Source organism: Heterodontus francisci, chromosome 3, assembly GCF_036365525.1.
Source record: "Heterodontus francisci isolate sHetFra1 chromosome 3, sHetFra1.hap1, whole genome shotgun sequence".
Taxonomy (NCBI): domain Eukaryota; kingdom Metazoa; phylum Chordata; class Chondrichthyes; order Heterodontiformes; family Heterodontidae; genus Heterodontus; species Heterodontus francisci.
This window is the reverse complement of record NC_090373.1, coordinates 32,604,687-32,631,151: the sequence shown is the minus strand read 5'-3', so window position 1 is coordinate 32,631,151 and position 26,465 is coordinate 32,604,687. Positions and strand designations below refer to the sequence as shown.

The 26,465-nt window shown below is 43.5% G+C and overlaps 1 protein-coding gene across 4 annotated transcripts in view; it reads left to right on the top strand.

Moving 5' to 3' along the window:
- The window catches only part of pnocb (prepronociceptin b), a 167,730-nt gene extending 141,390 nt beyond the window's left edge, over window positions 1-26,340 (top strand). For 3 of the 4 annotated variants that reach the window (XM_068017277.1, XM_068017294.1, XM_068017303.1), the window contains exons 2-3: window positions 18,498-18,643; window positions 22,576-26,340. In XM_068017277.1, coding sequence (XP_067873378.1) covers window positions 18,518-18,643; window positions 22,576-23,124 — 675 coding nt within the window. In that variant the 5' untranslated portion in view covers window positions 18,498-18,517 and the 3' untranslated portion in view covers window positions 23,125-26,340. Of the gene's footprint in view, window positions 1-12,163; window positions 12,223-18,497; window positions 18,644-22,575 lie in introns of all 4 variants that reach the window. The other variant, XM_068017285.1, reaches the window with a different exon arrangement.
- Window positions 26,341-26,465: the final 125 nt, after the last annotated feature.

Below are 26,465 nucleotides of genomic sequence, written 5' to 3'. Positions count from 1 at the left end.
CTTGTAAGATAACAAATAACAAAAGTCTTTGAAAAGGCAAAGTCTTTAGTCTAAATTGTGATTGTGCTGCGACATTTTATCCGGGCGATGGGGGTCTCGACATCTGGCAAAAGTGATGCCGAGAACTCCACATTGTCTCTTCTGTGGGAGGTGCGCTTAATCAAGTACCAATTGGTCACTTAACTGGACCGCGGTGGGCTTTCCACAAAATCAAGGACCCCCGTGATGGAAGACCCATCCTCTGAGAGCTGCCGATCAAAGACCCGCAGCTCCCTAACTGGGCAGCGCCTGGCTACTGCCTGTGGAGCACCCATCCAAGGCCCAGGAGTGGTGCTGGACCCAGGCTACAGGTAGGTCAAGGTGGGAGGGGTCTTGCAGGGTGGGAGTGTGGAATTCAAAACACAAACAGATCACCCATGACCTTATTGAATGGCGGAGCAGGATTGAGGGGCCGAATGGCCTACTTTGCTCCTAATTTGTATGTTCGTATGTATGTATGTAAACAAAACACTGAGATTTATGTAACTGACAGATGTAAGATTTTAATGATTTCATTAATTTTGAGAATTTTTTAACTAATTTTTGGTTTTCCTTTAATTTTGGGTTATGCTTTAATAATTTTTCCAAATTGGCTTGTGAGTTCAAGTTGTGTTCTGCATGTTAAAAATGCCAGGGAAAAGCTGTGGGAAAACTCCGTTTCTGATAAGCCACACACAAATAATGTATACTTTTGCCCACTGGGGACACAGGGTGCCCAATCAGGAGGGCCCCCTCAGCCTGCAAGGAGGCTGCCAGGTCTTACCAGGTGGCCTCTTGAGATGGCGAAGTGTCCATTCCGCCCCCCCTCCCAAGCTGGTAATAAGCCAGCGGCAGCGGGAAGAGGCCCATAAGTGGCAATTAATTGGCCACTTAAGGGCCTCAATTTGCTTGGGGCGAACGGGCTGTTTGCCACCTCCCCCGCCGCTGGTAAAATGGCAGTGGGGGTGAGTAGGCAATGGGAACAGCAGCCCCCTCCTCCCCGGCTTCAGCCCATTCCCGGAGGCAGCATAAAATTCCGGCCATTATTACTGAGAAAGGCATTCCCCATTATCTTATCAACGCACTCGAAAACCCCATACTACATTTACACTTCTTCAAAGCACATTTTAATAGGGCACTCTCTGGTGACCCTGTTGGTCTTATCTCCTCCGCAAACCTCGAGCCTCCTAACTGAGTTCAAATCTTACCAGCCTTTTTCTGTGTCGGTGATCTGACAGCAGCTGCTTCTGCAGAAACAGCCCACTGGACTCTCTCCCTCTCTTTAGGCTGCCCAGCCTACTGCTGGTCTTTGTTTCTTCTTTTCAGCCTTCAGACCTTGGAAAGCCTCTCAAATTTATCCAGATCAAAAGTCAATAGTCATTTACCTTTAATAATTCTCAGAGACCATAAGTCTGACCATAGCAAAACCACCTAAGCCTTTCTTTGTTTCCAAGTGTTAAGAATTGCAATGTGAATCTGCATTTTAGAGCCCCTGGCTCCCTGTTTACGATCTGTGAGTGTGGGAGAGCAAACCGGTTGTCCTTTAGGCTTTCAAAAAGGGTCTTTGATTCGGGTTCCTTGTTCTCATGGTAACCAAGACCCCTGGTTTTTCTCCGGGCCAATTTCTGTGTGAGGTCACATGTTTCTTCCAAATGTCCATTTTAGACTGCATTAAAGGTCACAGTTTTTAAAACAATTGTTACGACCCGGTGAGAAAGGGGTCTAGGGTTCCCTCTCAGCCTTCACCTGGTCTTACCGTAACAGGGTTTAATTTTAAACACACCATGTTTTTAGCTCCCCCTTGGTGAACCCTTGTTCATTGCTTATGGTCGATATAAACAGTTATTTCCCCTACTGATCATTCAATACTAGTATCATCAACCCGGAGTAGCACTGCTCCTACTCCCACATCACCAGCATCATTAGCCACTTTAAAGAAATTGGTAAAATTTGGTGCTGCTAGGCCGGGTTCATTTATTAAAATGGCCTTTAATTTCTCAAATGCCATTTGACATGATTGTGTCCACTCCACTTTCACGTTTCTCTTTAACAAATTCGTCAATGGGGAAACTACTGAAGTTAGAAGCAAACTTTCGGTCAAATCCATACATCCCTAGGAATTGTGGTATCTCCTTTTTTGTCTTGGGGACTGGAACATCTATTATCACCTGAACGTGAGCCTCGCTAGGCATCATTTGACCTTAACCCACGATATGCCCCAAATAAGTGACTTAGCCATGGCAAACTCGCTCTATGCTAAGCTTATTACCATATTGCCTTTCTCTAACTTGTTGAATAGAGCCTTTAAGTGTTCAACATGATCTTCCCAAGTGTCACTCTATATCAATAGGGCATCAATATACACAACACAATTGCTTTTTCCAGCAATCACCTGGCTAGTCAATCTTTGAAATGTGTTCGTGCATTCTAAACTGAAATAGGCCGTCTAGGGTCACAAAGGCGGAAACTTTTTTAGCTTGGTTGGTCAAGTGGTCTTGCCAATATCCTTCCAACAAATCAGTCTTGCTAATAAAGGCTGAATACCCCACTCTGTCAATTCAGTCCTCAAGTAGTGGAATTGGATAAGAGTCTGTTTTAGTTACTGCAATGACTTTCCGATAATCAATACAGAATCTTTTGGAACCATCTGGCTTTGGTACAAGCACAAGCGGAGAATTCCAGCTACTTTAACTGGGTTCAGTTATATCATTCTTAAGCATATACTGAACCTTTTCCCTGACCTGAGCCAATTTATCTGGATTGAGTTGATAAGGGTTCTACTTAATGGATGTAGTTGTCCCTACATCAAACCCATGAATAGCCAGAGGAGTTTGACATGGCTTATCTGCACATACTGCTTTAAACTCTTTTAACAACTCAGCTATGTCCTTTTAATGTTGTTCAGAAAGATAGTGTAGAACTGTATCTAAAATTTCTAACACCTCTGTGTTTGCCAGTTTCACCGCAGGAGATTCAATTTGCGAGCTCATTAAAAATAACACTATCCTTATCTTCTATCATCTGACATACATTTACTGGCTGGCAATATTCATAGTCATAGTATCTTTTCAATATATTCAAGTGACATACCCTTTGACTTTTCCGTCTCTTTGGGATACTAACCAAATAGTTCACCTCACCGAGTTTCCTCTTAATGAAGTAATGTCCATTGAACCTAACTTTCAATAGTGCCCCAGGCAAAGGCAGCAAAACTAGCACCCTATCTCCAGACTGAAAACTACATGCCTTAGCTGTTCTATCTGCTTGGTTTTTCATCACTTGCTGAGAAACCTTGAGATGTTCTCTGGCCATGTCACAAGCTTTTGTGAGTCTCTGTCAAAATTCTGACACACAATCTGAGAGTAGTTTCCTCCTCCTTTGCTAAAAATCTCTCCGTAATGAGACTAAGGGGGGTCCCTAACCAACATGCCCACAGACCAATTTAAATGGACTGAAACCAGTAGACTTATTTGTTGTGTCCCTGGTGGCATATAATAAAAATGATATCCCCTTAACCCAATCATGGGGATACTCAAAACAATAAGCCTTAATCATACTCTTTAGGTTTTGGTGATATCTTTCCAAAGCACCTTGTGACTGCGGGTGATAAGCAAGTCAATTTGAGCTGTTTCACTCCTAAATTCCACATGACCTCTTGGAATACCTTGACATGAAATTTGACCTCTGGTCTGACTGAATTTCACTTGGCAATCCATGTCGAGTGAAAAACTGAATCAACCTCTCAATCACGACTTGCACTGTGATCTTTTTCAAAGGTATTACCTCTGGAAACCAAGTGGACAAATCCATGATGGTTAGGAGAAACTTGTGACCTGATTTAGTCATTGGGTAAGGGTCCAACACAATCCACAAGTACCCTACTAAACAGTTCGTCAAAAGCAAGTATCAGAATTAATAGGCTGTGGCTTCCCAGTCATCTGACACATGTAACATGTCATACAGAAGTCGACCACATCCCTGTGCAGCTTCGGCCAATAAAAATGCATCATTACCCTAGCCTGTGTCTGCCAAATAACCAAATGACCTGCAACTGAAATCTCATGGGCAATTCTCAACATTTCACTGCGGTAGCAAGGAGGGACGATAATTTAATGATTACAGCCCACTCCTCATCAGCAGGCCTTTGGGGAGGTCTCCACTTTCTCATTAGAAGGTAATTCTTAACATCCTAGCACTCAGGGATTTTCTCAGCCTCCATTTCAGAACACGCTGTCTGAGATATTTTCTTTAAATCGAGGTCTGCCTGTTGTGCCTCAATCAAAGAGGATCTGCTAAATAATTCAGCCTCATTACTTAAATTCCTAAAAAAAACGGTTTAAGCCAGCCAGACCTCCGACTTGTCCTTTATAACCACTAACTCTGCCTTATTTTGTTCAGCCCGATGAGCCTGGGAGACGCCAATACCTTATCCCCAGCTAAGTCATTTCCTAGCAACAAATTTACCCCTTCAATATGCAAATCAGGGAAGACTCCCACTGTTACAGCACCAATGACTAAATAACATTGTAAATTAACCTTATACAATGGAATGAGTAAATAACTTCCCTCAATGCCCCACACTAGGACTTTCGCATTCATTGAACTACTTGGAGGAAAATTCATATCCTTTGCTACCATTAATGATTGGGTGGCCCCTGTATCTCTAAGCAGAACAATCAACTTGCCTGCCTCACCAGACAGATATGGGTCCACCGTACCTTTGAACACAAAACTTCTGTTACCTTCAGGGACTTGATTTAATTCCTGAGCACACAGGTGAGAACACCTCTGCTCATTATTCAAAATCGCCAAGGCCACTGGCTTGTCAGCAGTGCTTCCTAGTGAGCCATCCTTTTTAGACCAGACTTTCGGTAAACCTACCACAGCTACTGGTTTGCCTTTTAACTTCCAGCATTCTAATTGTATATGCCCTTTGTTACAGACAGAATTGAGAGACAGGACTAAAACCCCAGTTCCCTTTCCTTCATTGTCCGTAATCAGTGTTTTTTTGTTGAAAGGGAAGATATATGTGTTCTTTAACCCCTGAGTGTATGGCCAATATGGGTTGAAATAAAGAGGATTATTTTTATTCACACATTTACCCTGAAAGTCTAATGCTATGTCACTCACTCACCACACACACACACACACACACACACACACACACACACACACACACACACACACACACACACACACACACACACACACAAGAAAGAAAGCCATTAAAGAGGATAATGCATTTTTACACAAATTACAAAATAAGGAACAGTTCGTAAGTCACATATTTGGCTTAACTTGGGGAAAAGGCATGCATTGCGGGCTTGGTGAAGAAGGTGTTTTCAGTCCTGAAGTGTAGTTAGGTGGATTTGATAGCCAGAATTGTATATCAAAGTTGTTGACGGATTCTCTCGAAAGGGTGGATTTTCAGCAACTTGCAAAGTTAGTTGCTTGTAGTCTTAATACTAGGAGGTCGGTGTTCTGTACTGGTGGACTTGAAAAGGAACAGTCTTGGAGGCCTTAAGATGTGCTAGTCTCCAATTTAGGTGTTATTCCTTTTCTGCTGTCTCCGCTCAGTCTCTCCCTGGTGTTTGGAATAATAAGATTCGATATCTGATGATTAGTTTCGGTCAGGTGACCACCTGATTAATATTTCTATTGTCTACCCAGAACAATCTGAAGTTTGAAGCCATTGCTACATAATGAATCACAGAATTGTTACAGCACAGAAGGAGGCCACTTGGCCCATCGTGTCTGCACCAACTGTCTGTAAGAGCAATTCACCGAATGTTATTCCCTGGCCTTCTTCCCGTAACCTTGCATATTCTTCCTTTTTATATAACAGTCTAATTTCCTTTTGAAGGTTTCGGTTGAACATGCCTCCCCCACACTCTCAGGCAGAGCGTTCCAGACTTTGCTGCGTGAAAAGATTTTTCCTCATGTCACTTTTGCTTCTCTTACCCATTACTTTAAATCTGTGCCCTCTTGTTCTCAATCCATTCACAAGTGGGAACAGTTTCTCTCTATCTACTCTGTCCAGACCCCTCATGATTTTGAATACCTCTATAAAATTGCCTCTCAGCCTTCTCTTCTCCAAGGAAAACAGTCCTAACTTCTCCAATCAATCTTCATAACTGAAATTCCTCATCCCTGGAACCATTCTTGTGAATCTTTTCTGTACTCTCTCCAATGCCCTCACATCTTTCCTAAAGTGCAGAGCCCAGAACCAGAGGTAATACTCCAGCTGAGGCCGAACTAGTGCCTTATATAAGTTCAACATAACTTCCTTGCTCTTGTACACTATGCCCCAATTAATAAAGCCCAGGATACTGTATGCTTTATTAACCGCTCTCTCAGCCTATCCTGCCACTTTCAATGACTTATGCACATATACACCCAGGTCCCTCTGCTCCTGCACCCCCTTTAGAATTGTACCCTTTATTCCATATTGTCTCTCCATGTTCTTCTTATCAAAATGAATCACTTCACATTTCTCTGCATTGAACTTCATCTGCCACCTGTCTGCCCATTCCACCAAATTGCCTCTTTCCTGTTGAAGTTCTACACTATCCTCCTCATAGTTCACAATGCTTCCAAGTTTCGTATCATCCGCAAACTTTGAAATTATGCCCTGTACACCAAGGTCTAGATCATAAATATATATCAGGAAAAGCAAGGGTCCCAACACTGATCCCTGGGGAACTCCACTACAAACCTTCCTCCAGCCCGAAAAACACCCATTAACCACTACTCTTTGTTTCCTGTCACTCAGCTAATTTCGTATCTATGTTGCTACCATCCCTTTTATTCCATGAGCTACAAGTTTGTTCATAAGTCTGTTGTGTGGCACTGTATCAAATGCCTTTTGAAAATCCATGTACACCACATCAACAGCATTGCCCACACCAACCCTCTCTGTTCCCTCCTCAAAAGCAAGTTAGTTAAACATGATTTTCCCTTAAGAAATACATAATGGCTTTCCTTAATTAACCTGTATTTGTCCATGTGACTATTAATTTTGTCCCAAATTATTTTTTCTAGAGGTTTCCTCACCATTGAAGTTAAATTGACTGGTCTGTAATTGCTGGGCTTACCTTTACATGCTTTTTTGAACAAGGGTGTAACATTTGCAATTCTCCAGTCCTCTGGCATCATTCCAGAGTTTAAGGAAGACTGAAAACTTGGCCGTGCCTCTACGATTTCTATCCTCACTTCCCTTAGTATCCTTAGATGCATCTCATCCAGTCCTGGTGCTTTATCCACTTTAAGTACCTACAGCCTATCTCATCCATCCTCCTTATCAATTTTAAACCATTTTTGTGTCTGAATTACTTCCTCTTTCACCATTGCCTGGGTTGCATCTTCTTCCTTGGTAAAGACAGATGCAAAGTATTCATTTAATACCTCTTCCCCCATGCATAAATCCCCTTTATGGTCCCTAATTGGCCCCACTCTTACCACCTTTTTACTATTTATATGTCTATAGAAAACTTTGGGATTCCCTTTTATGCAAGCTGCCAGTCTCTTTTCATGCTCTCTCTCTTTGCTTCTCTTATTTGCTTTCTCACTTCCCCTCTGGACCTTTCATATTCATCCTGGTTCTTAATAGTATTTTCTACCTGGCATCTGTCATAAGCACACTTTTTCTTCTTTATCTTAATCTCTACCTCTTTTGTCATCCAGGGAACTCTGGCTTTGTTTACCCTACCTTTCCCCTTCAAGGGAACATACCTTGACTGTGCCCGAACTATCTCTTATTTGAAGGTCGCCCATTATTCAGCTAACATTTTACCTGCCAACCTTTGACTCCAATTTATTCAGCCCGGCTCCATTCTTACCCCATTGAAGTTGACTTTCCGCCAGTTAATTATTCTTACTCGGAATTGTTCTTCGTCCTTTTTCATATTCAGCTTAAACCTTATGATACAATGATCACTGTCCCCTAAGTAATCTCCTACTAATACTTGATCTACTTGGCCCACTTCATTCCCTGGAACCAGGTCCAGCAGTGCCTCCTTTCTCATTGGACTAGAAACATACTGCTGAAGAAAATTTTCTTGAACACACTCTAGCCCCTCACTGCCCTTTACACTACTACTGTCCCAGTCTATGTTTGGATAATTAAAGCCCGCATTGTAATTACCTGATAATTTTTGCACCTCTCAGTAATTTCCTTGCAAATTTGTTTTTCCACATCCTTCCCACTAGTTGGTGACCTATAGACAACACCAAGCAATGTGACTGAACCTTTTTTATTCCCTAGCTCTAGCCAAGTTGATTCTATCCTTGACCCCTCTGGGACATCCTTTTTCTGTAGTACTGCAATGCTCTGCTTAATCAATACTGCCATCCCTCCCCCTTACAAAAAGCAGCACCACTGACAGTGTAGCATTCCACTAGAGTATCAGCCTTGATTTTCATACTCAAGTCATGGAGTGGGATTTAAACCCACAATTTTCTGACTCAGAGGTGAGCATGCTACCAACTGAGCCATCACTGACACAGTGGAAGATAGATGGTGGCCATTCACACTTACGTATGATTTAACTGGTTCTTACAGCTCTCTTTGTTAAGTTTCGAGTGCGGAGACAGTGAGTCTAGGAGTCCATAGATATTGAGTTTTGGGTAAGACCTCGAACAATAGGAGGTGTGAATTCCACAAAGGGTTTCGTCTTGGTGTGCCCATTCAAGGGAGGCACTCCACCCGTGGTCATTCAATTAGGAACTTTCTGGAAGCTTGAGATATTTCCGAGTCTGGGTCGAAATTGCAAAAGGCACCTGACCCTCGGAAGCCATCATATGCAGCATTTTAATGTCCATTGTGGTTTATTTAAAAAGAAAATTCAGCTCCAGAAGATTCTATGCTCAATACAGTCCATGTTTAAAGTTATGAATAGGACACACCTTTACTGGGCATGACATGCTTCCACCACATGGTTATAAAATGGAATTTCGATTTGTTTTTGCATTGCTTTCCTGGTAAAGCAAGAGAAATATAAACACACATTCTCCACACACTCATTCCAACATCCACACATTAATCTTATACTGCAATTGACTGTAACAGCCACCTGCTGGCTTACACATGAGCTGGGGCGTCGGTGATGACATTGTTTTTTCCAGCAGTGTGGGTGATCTTTAAGTTGAATGGTTATAAGAGCAAGCTCCATTGAAACAGCTGGGCATTGCTCACTTTAAACATTTTAGGAACTTTAAGGGATTATGATCAGTGTATATTAGGGTCTCTCGGTGCCCATTGCTAACATAAACCTCAAAGTGCTGGAGAGCTAATAAGAATCCTAACCTTTCCTTCTCCACTGTGGAGTATTTTCTCTGATGCCAATGGGGCGTTCGATTCTTGAGTTGTCCTCCTGAAGTAAAACTGCTCTTACTCCCATGTCACTCACGTCAATAGCTACCCTAAATGATTTGTTAAAGTACGGGGTGGCTAACATGGGGTCGCTTGTCAGAATGGCTGTTAATTTTTCAAAAGCCCTTTGGCATGCCTCTGTCCACACTACCGCAGCAGTTTTCTTGAGAAAATCAGTTAGTGGGGTGGCTAGGGTGCTGATGTTTGAGACAAATTTCCGATAGACCCTGCACATTCCCAGAAATCGCAATATCTCCCTCTTTGTTTTGGGAATGGGGAAGTCGACCAGACCTTTGCCTCTCATGGCAACACTCGACCCTGTGATACCACCTGCCCTAAATAGGTTACCTTAATTTTAGCAAAGTCACTCTTGGCCAAGTTTATGACTGCGTTAGCTCTCTGTATGCCCTTGAACACTGCCTCCAGGTGGTCTAAGTACTCTTTCCAGCAGGTCCGTCCAGGTACACTGCACAGTTGTTTAATCACCTGATTGCCACCACCTAATTTGTCAGTCTTTGGAAGGTTGCTGGGGCATTTTTGAGACCAAATAGCATTACCTTGCACTGGTATAAGCCATCGGGGGTGACAAGAGCTGAGATTTCTCTCACTTTGGGAGTCATGGGAACTTGCCAGGATCCTTTTAAAGGATCATTTTTGCCGATGTAGGCAGATTTATCTACCTGGTCAATGCAATCCTTGATGTGAGGGAGAGGGTATGAATCAGTTCAGGTCACTGCATTCGCTTTCTGGCAGCCAATAGAGAGCCTCTTAGAACCATCCGGTTTCAGAACTAACACAATGGGAGAGCTCCAGCTGCTTTGGCTGGGCTCGATTATATCATGTTGTAGCATGTACTGGATTTCTTGGCAGACTTGAGCCAACTTGTCAGAGCTCAGTCTGTCAGGGTTTTGCTTAATTGGTGGGGTATCTCCTACATCCGCATCATGAACAGTCAATGAGGTACGTCCCAGTTGGTTCCTACACACTTCTTTAAACTCCTTGAGCAGGCTGGTTATGTCTATTTTCTGGTCATCAGTAAATAAGTCAGCATGGTGTTTAAATCTTCCAGAATCTCTGTTTGCCAGTCTTACAGTCGGGGGTTCAACCTGTGAGTTTTCTAGGCCCTCTTCCTCATTTATCTCATCCTTGCTGACACTGATGTCCTCTTCTATTCCTACCTTCTGGCAAACACCTACTGGTTGGCCGGGTTCTCAGCTATAATATCTTTTTAACATGTTAAGGTGGCATAACTGGTGTTTCTTTTTCCAGTTCGGGTATGAATCAGATAATTTTTAATGAGATGTTTAATAACTCTCAGCAAAGATTTATCCCTATGAAAAAGAAAGACGCTTTGAGGAGGCTGTACCCCTGTAATTATTTTTTCTTAGAAAACTTCCCAAAGATAATTGAAAATTAAGAAGTGAAAGGGAGGGAGGAACTTAAAACAATCACCGTCTCCAGGGAATAGGTGCTGGGAAAACTATTAGACCTAAAGGCTGACAAGTCCTCAGGATCAGATGGCCTGCATCCTAGGGTCTTAAAAGAAGTGGCTGCAGAGATAGTAGAGGCTTTGGTTACAATCTTCCAAAATTCCTTAGATTCTGGCAGGGTCCAAGCGGATTGGAAAATAGCAAATGTAAAACCTTTATTCAAGAAAGGAGGGAGACAAAAAGCAGGAAACTATAGGCCAGTTAGCCTATCTGTCATAGGGAAATAATTAGAATCTATTATTAAGGAAGTTATAGCAGGATACTTAGAAAATCATGATGGGACCAGACAGAGTCAACCATAGTTTTGTGAAAGGGAAATGGTGTTTGACTAATTTATTAGAGTTTTTTGAAGAAGTAACATGCAAGGTGGATCAAGGGGAACCTGTAGATGTGGTGTATTTGGATTTCCAAAAGGCATTCGATAAGGTGCCACATCAAAGGTTAGTACACAAAGTAAGAGCTCATGGTGTAAGTGGTAATATGTTAGCATGGATAAAGGATTGGTTAGCTAACAGGAAACAGAGAATAGGGATAACTAGGTCTTTTCAGGTTGGTAAGCTGTAACCAGTGGTCTACCACTGGGACCTCAACTATCCACAATCTATGTCAATGACTTGGATGAAGGGATCAAATGCATGGTAGCTAAATTTGCCAATGACACCAAGATAGGAAGGAAAGTAAGTTGTTAACAGGAGGTAAAGAGTCTACAAAGGGATATAGATAGGTTAAGTGAGTGAGCAAAAATTTGGCAGATGGAATATAATGTGGGAAAATGTGAGCTTGTTCACTTTGGCAGGAAGAATAGAAAAGCAGTATATTTAAATGGAGAGAGATTGCAGAACTCGGTGGTAAGGAGAGATCTGGGTGTCCTGGTACATGAATCTCACAAAGCTGGTACGCAGGTACAGCAAGTGTTTAGGAAGGCAAATGAATGTTCGCAGAATCACAAAATTGTTACAGCACAGAAGGAGGCCATTCAGCCCATCATGCCCACAGCCAAAGACTTGCAGGTTGATAGATAAATTGGCCATTGTAAATTGCCCCTAGTGTAGGTAGGTGGTAGGAGAATTTGGGGAAGGTGGGGATGTGGTAGGGAATATGGGATTAATGTAGGATTAGTATAAATGGGTGGTTGATGGTTGGCACAGACTCGGTGGGCCAAAGGGCCTGTTTCAGTGCTGTATCTCTCTAACTCTATGTCTGCAGCAGCTTTCCGAATGAGCAATTCACCTAATCCTATTTCCCCACCTTCTCCTCTGTAACCCTGCACATTCTTTCTTTTCAGATAACAGTCCAATTCCCTTTTGAATGCTTCAATTGAACCTGCCTCCACCACACTCTCAGGTAGTGTATTCCAGATCCAAACCACTCGCTGCGTGAAAAGTTTTTTCTCATGTCGCTTTTGCTTCTTTTACCAGTTACTTTAAATCTGTGCCCTCTTGTTCTCGATCCTTTCACAAATGGGAACAGTTTTATCAAATGCACTCTGTCCAGACCCCTCATGATTTTGAATACCTCTATCAAATCACCTCTCAGCCTTCTCTTTGAGGAAAACAGTCCCAACTTCTCCAATCTGTCTTCATAACTGAAGTTCCTTATCCCTGGAACCATTCTCGTGAATCTTTTCTGTACTCTCTCCAATGCCCTCACATCTTTCCTAAAGTGCAGCGCCCAAAACTGGATGCAATATTCCTTATGAAGCAATTTAATGTCCATCATGGTTCATCTGGAGTACTGTGTACAGTATTGGCCTCCTTATTTAAGGAAGGATGTGAATGCATTGGAAGCAGTTCAGAGAAGGTTTACTAGACTAATACCTGGAATGGGCAGGTTTATTTATTTAGAGATACAACACTGCAACAGGCCCTTTGGCCCACTGAGTCTGTGCTGACCAACAGCCACCCATTTATACTAGTCTTACATTAATCCCATATTCCCCGACCACCACTAGGGGCAATTTGCGATGGCCAATTTACCTATCAACCTGCAAGTCTTTGGCTGTGGGAGGAAACCAGAGCACCCGGCGCAAACGCACATGATCACAGGGAGAACTTGCAAACTCCACACAGGCAGTACCCAGAACTGAACCCAGGTCATTGGAGCTGTAAGGCTGCAGTGCTAACCACTGCACCACAGGGTTATCTTACAAGGAAAGGTTGGCTTGTATCTGCTGGAGTTTAGAAGAGTAAAAGGCGACTTGATTGAAACATTTAAGATCCTGAGGGGTCTTGACAGAGTGGATGTGGAAAGGATGTTTCCTCTTGTGGGAGAATCTAGAACTAGGGGTCAGTGTTTAAAAATAAGGGGTCGCCCATTTAAGACAGAGTTGAGGAGAAATCTTTTCTCTCAGAGGGTCGTGTGTTTTCGGAACTCTCTTCCTCAAAGGGCAGTGGAAGCAGAGTCTTTGAATATTTTTAAGGCAGAGGTAGATAGATTCTTGATAAGCAAGGGGTTGAATGGTTATCGTGGATAGACAGGAATGTGGAGTTGAGGTTACAATCAGATAAGGCATGATCTTGTTGAATGGCAGAGCAGGCTCGAGGGGCTGAGTAGCCTACTCCTGCCCCTAAATCATATGTTTAGTTTAGTTTAGTTTAGAGATACAGCACTGAAACAGGACCTTCGGCCCACCGAGTCTGTGCCGACCATCAACCACCCATTTATACTAATCCTACACTATTCCCATATTCCTACCACATACCCACCTGTCCCTATATTTCCCTACCACCTACCTATACTAGGGGTAATTTATAATGGCCAATTTACCTATCAACCTGCAAGTCTTTTGGCATGTGGGAGGAAACCGGAGCACCCGGAGAAAACCCACGCAGACACAGGGAGAACTTGCAAACTCCACACAGACAGTACCCAGAATTGAACCCGGGTCGCTGGAGCTGTGAGGCTGCGGTGCTAACCACTGCGCCACTGTGTTCGTATATATGTATGTATGTTTGTATTTAAAAAGAAAATTCAGCTCCAGAAAATTCTATGCTGAATACAGTCCATGTTTAAAGTTATGAACAGGACATGCCTTTACTGGGCATGACACCTCTTTTATTACAAAAATAACACATTGGTCCTTTTGGCTCAACCTTAGTCTTCTGATTATATCCCTTACTACTCTGAGGATTGCCTGTATCCTCTCCTTTATCCTTTCACTAAGATCAAATCTCTTTTCATTATCAACTTTCCTATCTCTCCAACTTCTCTAAGTTTCCAAACTGGGCCTAAAACTATTACTTTTGTGGGTCAATTCACAATCATCTGCCATTACTGCGGCATCCCTTATTTTACCAACTTTATGTTCTTCCAGGTGGGACCTTATTCCTGAAGGGACGCTATTTTTAAATCCTTCCATTAGGATTATTTCCCTTAGACACTCAAAGTCTTGCTCAATCTTCATCAACCTATAGCACCTATCAAACACCATTTCCTTCTCTCTAGCAAATTCCATATATGTCTCGCCCAGTTTCTTTTTTAAAATCTCTTATTTTTTGTCTGTAAGCCTCTGGTATTAATGCATAAGCATTGAGAGTGGCAGTTTTAACCATTTCATAGTCACTTGACTGTTCCTTCAAGGGTGTTGAATATACCTCTAATGCTTTTCCCATGAACACACTTTGCAATAAAACTATCCAACTTTCGTTCGGCCACTGCAACTTTGTTGCAATTTTTTCAAAGGATACAAAGTACATTTCAACTCCTTCCTCTCTGAATTTAGGCACCAAGTGAATATTCCTTGCCAAATCAAAACCAGGAGTTAAATCATATTCATCCTCAAGCCTTCCTGCCACCCCTTGTTCGTGTAATCTAAGCTTTTCTTTGTCCAGTACGAATTTCCTGGCATCTCTCCTCTGTGTAAGTCTCTTTCTTTTTCCTCTTTTTCCGTTTGATATTCAAATTCAAGTTTTCTCATTTCAAATTGTAATTGTCTGTCTCTTTTTCTTTCCCTTCTCTTTTGAATGTCAGATTCTCTAACTCAATTTTGGCTAATTCCACTTGAACACTAGTGAAAACATTCTTTTCTTCCTCAACCTTCAAGTGAGGAACCAACTTTTGGACTATATCTGCTTTCTTAGCCCCAGAACTTATACTAATCCTCACAGGTGACCAAATCGACCTTTTTCGACTGCTGCAATAAGCTGAGGTTCCTCTGAATAAATTCTTTCACATTGATGGTACTCATGTTGATTTCCCACTGAACACATCCAAAGTAAATGTGAAATCCTGTTTGCTTAAACTCTGGAAAATTCCAGTGGACCCTTTTACAGCCTAATCATGAATGATTCAAATATCAGAGGAGCCCCTAATTTGTTACAACCTCAATAGAGACCATCAACTTTGAAACAAGAGAAATGAACTTCCCAGACCGATTAATGGATTACACGACAAGATTTCATGTTTTATGACTTTTACTACCACAACTAAACTAAAAATCAAGATTAACTAAACAGTACTTAGGTAGCTAATACACTAAATTACAGAGAAAGGTATTTCCCATTAACTTATTAACACACTCGAAAACCCCACACCACATTTATACATTACACAGTGTTCTCATCGAGAAAGGTATCCTTGCAGTTAGAAATCCCAAATTCCCCCCAGTTGCAATGGGTTGGATCTCCCAGTGTCCTTCTCAACGCCAAAGTCCTCTTTGCACACTGCTTCTGGGTACATTCCACTGGAATTCCATTAATAAGGGAATCGCTGGTGACCCGTTGGTCTTTTCTCCTCCGGAAACCTCAAGCCTTCGAACCGGATTCAAATCTTAGCAGCCTTTTGAGAGCAGCTGCTTCTGCAGAAACAGCCCACTGCTCTCGCTCCCTCTCTTTAGGCTGCCCAGCTGACTGCTGGTCTTAATTTCTTCCTTTCAGCCTCCAGACCTAGGAAAGCCTCTCGAATTTTTCCAGAAAAAAGTCAATAGTTGTTTGCCTTTAGCAATTCTCAGAGACCATGGGCTGCATTTTACCAGCTCGTTGCTGATCTCGGCGGCAAGCTTCAAAAATGGCGGGGCGCACACGTGAGATTTACTCCGCAGACCCGCCGCAAAATTTAGCGCGGTGGCTCATTTACATGGCCGGGGCGGACCGCCGCCCCTGAACTGAGGTGGAGGGGGTGGGCGTTCCAGTAATGGCGTCTGGCACCACTGCGCAGGCACAGGCGCCACTTTTAAGGGCTTCAAGCCCTTGCAATTCATTAAAAAATTTTTAAGTTATAGGAAGTGTAAATTTAAAATGAAAATTTAATAAAAGTTTCAATACGCTCTCCCACCCACCCCCACCCCCCATGACAAAACAAATTATTACTTGCCCGCATTCCCCCCCCAAATAAAACCTACCTTGTGGTCCCAATTCCCCCCCCCCCCCACTAAGGTTTATCAACTTTGAACCTTACCCCTTCCCATCACTCCCTAGACCAATCAAAAAGGTTTCACCCTGCTCCCTGCCCCTACCACCATGAAAACTTCCCTCCTCCCCCCTCCCCACCAGTGTCCCACATCGGATCTCCCCAGTTGGAGATCTGAAGGCGCAGGTGTCCCGGCAACCAGCCGGAATATGGCAGCGGGACAGCCCACAGGAGCAGGTAGGTAATTAATTCATTAATTCATATATTTAAATCCTGCTTCCATCGCCGAGTGGCGGGTGGACCACCACAAGGCCTCACCACTGCCAGTAATATGGGGTATGGCCTTCCCGGCATCAAGGCCCGTGGCGGGCCTCTCCTGGAGGCGTTTTCTGGGTCCCCCCTGTCACGATCCCGAACATAAGGGGGGCCGGTAAAGTTCGCCACATAAGTCTGACCATAGCAAAATCACCTGGGCCTTCCTTTGTTTCCAGGTGTTAAAAATTGCAACTCAAGTCTGCATTTTAGAGCCCCAGGCTCCATGTTTACAATTTCTAACTCTGGAAGAGTGAAACCCATTGTCCTTTAGGTGTTACAACCTTGAACACTGCTTTCAAAAGGGTCTTGATCTGGGTTCCTTGTTATTATAGTAACCAAGGCCCCTGGTTTTCCTCTCAGCCAATTTTGTGTGAGGTCACATGTTTCCTCCAAATGTCCATTTTACACTGCATTAAAGATCAGTAAAAAACAATCATACGACAAAGTCCAGCGTTCATAAAAATCTGTCAATTATAGAAGGCTCAGTGTTTAATTTGTCCTATATCTGTAATAGAGTCATCTACGGCACAGAGGGCAGCCATTCGGTCTGTCGAGTGCATGCCTATCATAGAAGGCTCAGTGTGTGATATTTTCTATATCTGTCAGTTACTGATACGTCTTCCTTCTTCCTCAACCGAGGATTCCCCCCCACTGTTGTTGACAGGGCCCTCAACCGTGTCCGGCCCATTTCCCCACCTCTACCCTCACCACTTCCCCTCCCTCCCAGAACCATGACAGGGTTCCCCTTGTCCTCACTTTCCACCCCACCAGCCTCCACATCCAAAGGATCATCCTCCGTCATTTCCACCACCTCCAGTGTGATGCCACTACCAAACGCATCTTCCCCTCCCCTCCTCTGTCAGCATTCCGAAGGGATCATTCCCTCCACGACACCCTGGTCCACTCCTCCACTACCTCCACCACCTCGTCACCTTCCCATAGCACCTTCCCATGCAATCGCAGGAGGTGTAATACCTGCCCATTTACGTCCTCTCTCTTCACTATCCAAGGCTCCAACACTTCTTTCCGGTGAAGCAGCGATTTACTTGTACTTCTTTCAATGTAGTATACTGTATTCGCTGCTCACAGTGTGGTCTCCTCTACACTGGGGAGACCAAACGCAGATTGGGTGACCGCTTTGTGGAACGCCTCCGCTCAGTCCGCAAGCAGGACCCCTAGCTTCCAGTTGCTTGCCATTTCAACACTCCCCCCTGCTCTCATGCTCACATCTCTGACCTGGGATTGCTGCAGTGTTCCAGTGAACATCAACGCAAGCTCGAGGAACAGCATCTCATTTAACGATTAGGCACTCTACAGCCTGCCGGACTGAACATTGGGTTCAGTAATTTCAGAGCATGACGGGCCCCCCTTTTTATTTTTATTTTTTGTTATTTTTTCTTTTTTCTTTGTTTATTTTATTTTAGTTTGTTTAGTTTGTTTCTACTGTGCTTACCCACTGTTATTTTTCATGTTTGTGCTTTGGGCCAGGGCTGTTCATTTTTCTGTCAATTAACACACTCTCTGCACTAACGCTTTGTCTTTCACCACACTATTAACATACCATTTGCCTTTGCTCCATAACCTTCTGGTCAGTTATTCTCTGTGACCTTATCCTATCAACATGTTTCTTGCCCCACCCCCACTTGACTTGCTTAAAACCTATTACATTTCTAATATTTGCCAGTTCTGTTGAAGGGTCACTGACCTGAAACGTTAACTCTGCTTCTCTCTCCACAGATGCTGCCAGACCTACTGAGTATTTCCAGCATTTCTTGTTTTTATTACAGAAAGCTCAGTGTTTCATTTGTTCTATATCTGTCAATTATAGAAGGCTGTGTGTTTTTTTTAGATCTGTGTTTCAGTTAGCAGGAGTTGAACATGTTGTTAGCAAGTTTGAAGACCAGCTAGATGAAGCTGACAGTTAAGCTGATTGTTTAATGTGCCTTTTTCTTTTGCAGCCTCTCCTAACTGAATCAATATGAAGACCTTTGTCCTGTCTCTCATACTGCTCTTCTCTCTGGTTCCATGTTGTCAGGGTGACTGTGTGGCTGAGTGCCTCACCTGTAACAAGCTCATCTATGAGCTTCGACACTTCAACGTACTGGTGAGTTTCAGAAACTGTATCTTCGTCTCAGTCTCATGTGTCAGTTTTCATTGGGGGTGCTCTGAGACTTTGTCACTGTTTTTCCTTGATGGTATTATCTGATCTGGGATTCATTGTCTAAGGAACTGTAACATTGGAGAGGGTGGGTGCGGAGAAATTGTTTCACTTTGTCCAGCATAAATATAAAATAGTCACTAACAGATTCAGTAAAGAATTTAGGAGGCAGGTGTGAGAAGATGGAACTCACTGCCCCATGGTGTGGCTGAAGCAGAAACGTTTTATTCAGTTAAGGGGAGGCTTGATGTTTGCATAAAGGAGAAGGGATTAGCAGGACATGAGTGCTCTCTGGAATTGAATTGAAGGGGAAATGGAAATTTGCGCACAGCAAGGTAGAGGCCTGCTACCCGACCCGAACCCAACGGGACCTGACGACATGTGTCGGGTTCAGGTCGGGTCGGGCCCAACTTCCGGGTATGGCTTTCGGGCTGGGGTCTGGTCGGCCCGAGTTCAGGTTGAGTCAGGTCGGGTCGGGCCGGACACACACGGTAAGTGCTCTGCTGGTAAGTATTGAAAATAAAAAACTTACCTGAGCTGGGAGTCCGGGACCAAACTGAGTCTGCGCAGTGAGCGAGTGACGTCACTGTGGCATGCGCTGCAGCTTCCTGGAGCTTCCGAGTCGGAAGGTAAGTAAACGGATGGTCGGGTCGGGCTCGGTGCGGGTCGAGTCGGGGCGGGTTCGGGCAAAATCGGAGGGACTCGGGCCGGGTCGGTCTCGGGTCCGCTGTGGATCGGTCAGGTTCGGGTCAGGTTCTTTTTTCCCGACCTGAGCAGGTCTCTACAGCAAGGCCACACAAACAGTGAGGGGATAAATGACCAATCAATGTGTTTTAATTGAAAGATAAGTATTGACCCAGGGCATCAGGAGAACTGCCCTGCTTTTCTACCAATAGTGCCATGGGATCTTTGGCATCTACTCCTGAAAGGGCTATCAGGGCCTCATCAGAAAGACAGGATCTGCAACAATGCAGTGCTCCTTCCATACTGCACTGGGAGTGTAAGCCTGGATTTTGTGCTCAGGTTTCTGGAGCAGGACTTGAACCCACTCAAAACATGTTCCAACTCACTTCCACTTCAACTGTGGCCCTGTCTTCACCTGCATGAGGGTGTGTCCACCAGCCAATGGTGCCCCTTATCTCAAATATAAAACAGTACAATGGGACCAAGATGGGATTAACAACTGAGATTAAGATCTTAACACTTTTGCACTTTTACTTCCTTTGGCGGTTTCTCCCTTTGTCTCTAGCATGTACCAAATCCTTGCTGACATGCGGAGGGTGCATGGTTTCTCAGGGTGGCCAACAGCCGTGAGACTGAGTGCCATCAGGCTATTCAATCATGGTAGGCATCACAGCTGAGCTCCATCCACATGTGCTTCTAGCAGGGTTCACTGAATGATGACCAGGAGCGGGAGCCCTGGTACATTCTCCCCTACCGCTGCTCTGGCAGGTCAGCCAACTTGGCTTGAATCAGGGTTCACACCAGGGACTTCATCGGTCCGTTCGGCTCGGCTATTCACTGGATATATTTGCGGAGCTATTTGGGGGACTCCTTCAGTCTGTTGAGGAAGCATTCAAACAGCCCATTTCTGACTTAGGAAGGTGACGGGCCAAAAAACACCAGCTGTACCATCGCACATGCCTCATACCAATGATACTCATACTGCCGCCATGTAATCTCCTGGAAGAAGCAAAAGGACAGAGAAAAGCCCATCACCAATCACCAATAAGGGAAAATATACTCTGGAAAATTCCTCTGTGACCCCTTCAGGTGATCGAAGCCAGTCCTACAGATTACATGGTATAAGTGTGCCACTTACCAGAGCTGCTGTAAAGAAAATATTTTCTTTCAGAAAGCATGTTAACAGGAATGGGTTGTACAAAGTTACACTAGCACTGACCACTGGCAGGAACTGGGACTGCGGGACTGCTGAGTGGGATTTCCGGTTCAGAATGAAAAGTATGACACTCTGCCCCATCACACAACTCATCACATTGATTGGTGGGAGTGTGATCAGTTCCATCAAAGTCAGATCTGGAATTGTTCACAGACAACTCATCAATAATGAGCTATACTGTCACAAGGAATACCAGAACGATGTGCCATCTATACAGAGCCTTGACCAGACCTTATCTGGAGTACCTGTTCAGTTGTGGGCACCGCACCTAGGAAGGATGTATTGGCCTTGGAGGAGGTTTCAGATTGACCCGAATCATATTGGGCTTAGAGGGTTAAATTATGAGGACAGGTTACAAAAACTTAGTTTGTATTCACTTGAGTTTTAATGGTTGAGGGTGATCTATTTGTGGAGTTTAAAATAATAAAAGGATTCAATGGGATAGAGGGAGAGAAACTATTTCCTCTGATCGAGGAATCCAGAACAAGGAAGCACAATCTTTAAAATTCAATCTAGGTCATTCAGGAGTGAAATCAGGAAATACTTGTTCATACAAAGGGTAGTGGAAATCGGGAACTTTCTTCCCAAAAGGCTCTGGGTGTTGTGGGTCAATTGGAGCCTTCAAGACTGAGATTGATACATTGTTGTTGAGTAAGGGGATAAAGGGATATCGAGCAAAGACAGGTAAAATGGGGTTGAGGTGCAGATCAGCCATTGAATGGGGGAATGGGCTCAAGGGGACAAATGTCTTGTTCCCATTCCAATGATAGCTTTGTTTTTACAGTGATAAAGATACTCCCATTAACCTAGTAGCTAAAGCAATACAATTCCAATTTTTTATCTTTTACTGTAGTAACGGTTCTCCTTATATCAGTATTTACACATATAAGCACACTTCCAATATCTTATTATTCACAGTAATAAAGATGCTCTCAATATCAGTGTTTACAGCAAGATACTCCCCATGTATTTACAATAATCTTTGGCCTCCTTATCTTGAGAGACAATGGGTAAGCGCCTGGAGATGGTCAGTGATTTGTGAAGCAGTGCCTGGAGTGGCTATAAAGGTCAATTCTAGAGTGCTGCAGATAAAATTGGTTGTTGGGGCTGCTACACAGTTGGCTCTCTCCTTGCGCTTCAGTCTTTTTTCCTGCCAACTGCTAAGTCTCTTCGACTCGCCACACTTTAGCCCCGCCTTTATGGCTGTCCGCCTACTCTGGCGATCACTGGCAACTGACTCCCATGACTTTGGTCAATGCCATAGGACTTCATGTCGCGTTTGCAGACGTCTTTAAAGTGGAGACATGGACGGCCAGTGGGTCTGATACCAGTGACAAGCTCGCTGTACAATGCGTCCTTGGGGATCCTGCCATCATCCATGCGGCTCACATGGCTAAGCCATCTCAAGTGCCGCTGGCTCAGTAGGGTGCTGGGGATGTTGGCCACCTCGAGGACTTCTGCATTGGAGATACGGTCCTGCCACCCGATGCCAAGGATTCTGCGGAGGCAGCAACGATGGAATGAGTTGAGACGTCGCTCTTGGCTGACATACGTTGTCCAGGCCTCGCTGTCATAGAGCAAGGTACTGAGGACACAGGCTTGATACACTTGGACTTTTGTGTTCTGCGTCAGTGCACCATTTTCCCACACTCTCTTGGCCTGTCTGGACATAGCAGTGGATGCCTTTCCCATGCGCTTGTTGATTTCTGCATCGAGAGGCAGGTTAAACAACTGAGATTTATAGAGTTTTGTTGAATAAAGGTTTCAAGGGATACGGAACAAAGGTGGGTAATTGGGACTGAGATACAGATCAGTCATAATCTAAATGAACAGCGTAATAGTTTCAAGGGGCTGAATGGCCTCCTCCTGTTCCTATGTAAGAATGCAGACACTTGTAGATTGATAATACAAATTATTTAATAAAAAGGAAGTAGCATAAGTACAATCCATCACTGAATAACCTATCCTGTTGTTTTAGGTCTGCGTTCTACAGTGTGAAGGGAAAGTTATATCCTCTGTCATTTGGGAAGACTGCAGAAAAATTGCCTCTGCATCATCAGTGTTACCTCTGGACGTGAACACATCTCAAACCAGAAGCAAAGGGAAAGTCAACTCAGGAAACACTCGTGGTTCTCTCCAAACCATGGAGAACATGTTGCCCATTGACAGCACAGAAGACATCTATGATGATGGAGCCAAGGCCACATTTGAGGTGGACAACAATCAACAAGATACAGAGATCCCAACTGACCAGAGCTCCTATGGTTTTGAAGCAGAGCCGCTGGCTTCCAACACATATGGAGGGATTATGGAGGGGAAACACGATTTCAAGGAAGTTGCAGAGGGCACGAGAAGTTTCCAGAAGAGATATGGAGGCTTCATGGGAGTCAGGAAATCGGCCAGGAACTGGAGCAATCTGAGCAGACAGACCAATCAGAAAAGATATAGCAAATTTCTGAGGCAGTACCTTGGGTTGACAAAACGTTCTACTGAGTATGACAGTTTACCAGGCAACTTGGCTGCATAAATTTGGAATTGTGAGACTGGGTAGAGCTAATGCCTAGGCTAGTTTATAGGGGAGTCAGCCTTAACATTAGTTCATGTCATTACTGCTCTGTGATACTGGCACAGCTAACTCACAGGTAAATTTACAGTCATGATTGCTATATACAACACACTCGGATAGCTCACTTGCTTCAATGAAAAAACATTTTGATTTTTGCCCAGTTCCTCAAGTTGGTCAATTGCAAAAAAGTGTCAAGCAAGATGTTGGACCAGGATGGTGGACGGAGGTGATGGCAAACGCAAAGATGTTAATTCATCACTGGATTGCATCTGTCCAACCCTGAAAGATCCCATCATGAAACATTGACCTGGTGGATATTCAATGTTGCTACTCTGGAAACACATCTGGTGTTCAACTGGAAAGTGGAATTTCATAGAATCATAGAATGATACAGCACATTAGGAGGCTATTCGGCCCATTATGCCTGTGGCGGCTCTTTGAAAGGGATATCCAATTAGTCCTGCTCTCCTGCTCTTTCCCCGAAGCCCTGCAAATTTTTCCCCTTCAAGTATTTATCCAATTCCCTTTTGAAAGTTTTATTGAAACTGCTTCCACCACCCTTTCAGGCCATGCATTTCGGATCATAACAATTTGCTGCATAAAATAAATTCTCCTCATTTCTCCTCTGGTTCTTTCCTGGAAATGAGTCTGAAATCTCCTGATGTGACTGAAGCAAACCTCTAAAATCCCACATACCATAATATCAGACAAAAGGCCAACTGGTCCATCCAGCCTGTCCCCTACAGTTGTGATGCCTTATGCTTCATTATTAAAACATTCCCTAACACCTAGAGACCATGTAATTTCCTGGAAGAGGTGAAAAACCAAATAAAAACACAAGACCAATTGGAGGAAAATCTGGAAAATTCCTCTCCGATCCCTCTGGGTGATTGAAAGTCGTCGAGGAGACAAAACTGACCATGACTCACTGCTTGGACCTACCTCTTGTATAACCTTGGGCCAAAATGAACAAATTTGGTTTAGTTTAATTCCAGGCCAATGTGACATTGCTAAGCTCTAACTGTGTGCAAGGGTGAGATACCCTCATTAACATTTTGGCCTTCCCTGTTGAGCACCAGAATACAAGAATGACAGCAATGCATTCTAGGTGTAAGTAAACCGAGTAATACTGTGAAAGGCCTTCTGACTCTCCAGTGTTCACTCAAATCGCCAATCAATTCTACTTTTCATTCCCAATTGCTGCAATTTTGGATCAGGAGATTTTAAAAGAATAACACTAATACTGCTACACTCTAAAATAGTAATTCAACACTCCCCAGCCATGAGAAACATGCCAAAAATATCACTACTACCTAAAGCCCTAAATTACCATTTGACCTGGTTTACCTGCTCTGAGTGTATGTGGCCACGTTTTACTGTTTTCTCCTGATTTTCTACCATATCTTTGGCAAAGGATTGGCTGAAACCCCCCAAAAATGGTCTGAATTATGATTATGGTGTTAAAGCTGTTTATGTCATTTTACCAGCTGCTGCCAAAGACACAGCAGCAGATCAGGTGAACCCTTGTTCCCTACCCCCACACAGAATGTTCTCATGAAAGAGACTATTCGTTTATTGACCTTTGCTAGATTTCCAATCAGTCAATTAGAAGCTCCATTGCTTTGGGGGTTCCCACACGATCATTCCCAGGAACAGCAGGATAGTTAATGATGACCCATTACCTACCTCAGGTCAATAGGGCTCATGAAAATGACAGTCTTTGCAATTAACCTTTTTTGTCTGTAACAAGGTATATTTTCAGTTATTTTACCAGGCAAATAAATGTTAGAATACCTGTGTGTTTGTAGGTTCCATTTTCTTGGTCTCGCTCACTATTATGTGGTGCACTGCTGCCTGGAATCACTGCCTGCATTCTGCCTCCTTTACAGCAGTAAATTAGTCATTGGAGTGATCAGGACGCCAAGAAAATATGGGACTAATAAAGCCTATCAAACCCATTGCTTCCATAGGCCGTATACAATTCCCCATATCGCATGCTCCATTCAACCAACACCACCAATAATTTGTACTTACATAGCAATTTTAACTTCGAAAAATGTCCCAAAGAGATTCACGGACGTGTATTTTTAAAAAAAAGAAAGCTACTGAACCTCCTGCCCAAGCTATCCAGCACAGGTAAATCATGTAGTGGAATAAAACCCTGTGAGGTTTCTCCCCAACCCATAATGATAATCAAACAATACTCAAAGAATGTTAGCTCAGCCTAATAGCTCTGATTAGTTACATCCCACACGTCATCCCTCTGTGCAAACAGAGCTAATAGTGGCAACAATTTGGCCCTACAAAAGATCGAAAGGATCAGACGATGGTTGCAAACATGTAGATTACTTGAACCTCTTTGTTTAAATTACAGCCCTGTTATTTCTCCCATCTATTTATTTTTATTTAGAGATACAGCACTGAAACAGGCCCTTCGAGTCTGTGCCAACCAAGAACCACCCATTTTTACTAATCCTACAGTAATCCCATATTCCCTACCACCTACCTACACTAGGGGCAATTTGCAATGGCCAATTTACCTATCACCTGCAAGTCTTTGGCAGTGGGAGGAAACCGGAGCACCCGGCGAAAACCCACACAGTCACAGGGAGAACTTGTAAACTCCGCAGAATTGAACCCGAATCCCTGGAGCTGTGAGACTGCGGTGCTAACCACTGAGCCACTGTGCTGCCCATCTAGTGTTCTAGATTTGAGGCATTTTCCCTCTCACTTGCAACCTGTGGTCACTCTGATAAAGCCACTACTTTCTCCATGTTAATGTCATTAAATTCACTGCTTTGTTAAATACACCTAAACAAAAGTAGTTCATTGTCTTGCTCTTAAAATATGTCAGATGAGCCCCCCGCACCCACCCCCCCACGACTAGGTACATTACATTGTTGTGTGTGTGATCGTCAATAGTTAAGGCTGGCTTCCCTCTCAATAGATATTTCTTGTGTTTAGTTTAGCTCCTGCATGTACTGTAACCATTTCTGAAACTGCTTTTTTTTCGACTCTGCAGCCACAGTAGCCTGTATTTTTGGATTTGATTAACACAGACTGGTTCTTGGTTCAGCTAGCTTGCCTGCCTGCAGTTCCATAGCACTGAGCATGACCAATAAAGAGAACTTGGTTTCATTGTCACAACAGCAAAATGTTTGTAACGTTGTTTGTATATTTGACCGCAATTTACAGCATTATAAACTGTACATAGGAAACTATGAATAAATTAGTTTATTATTTATTTAGTCTGTGTTGCAGGCAGATAATGGTTTATCCAGATTTGCTCCTGTATATTCATT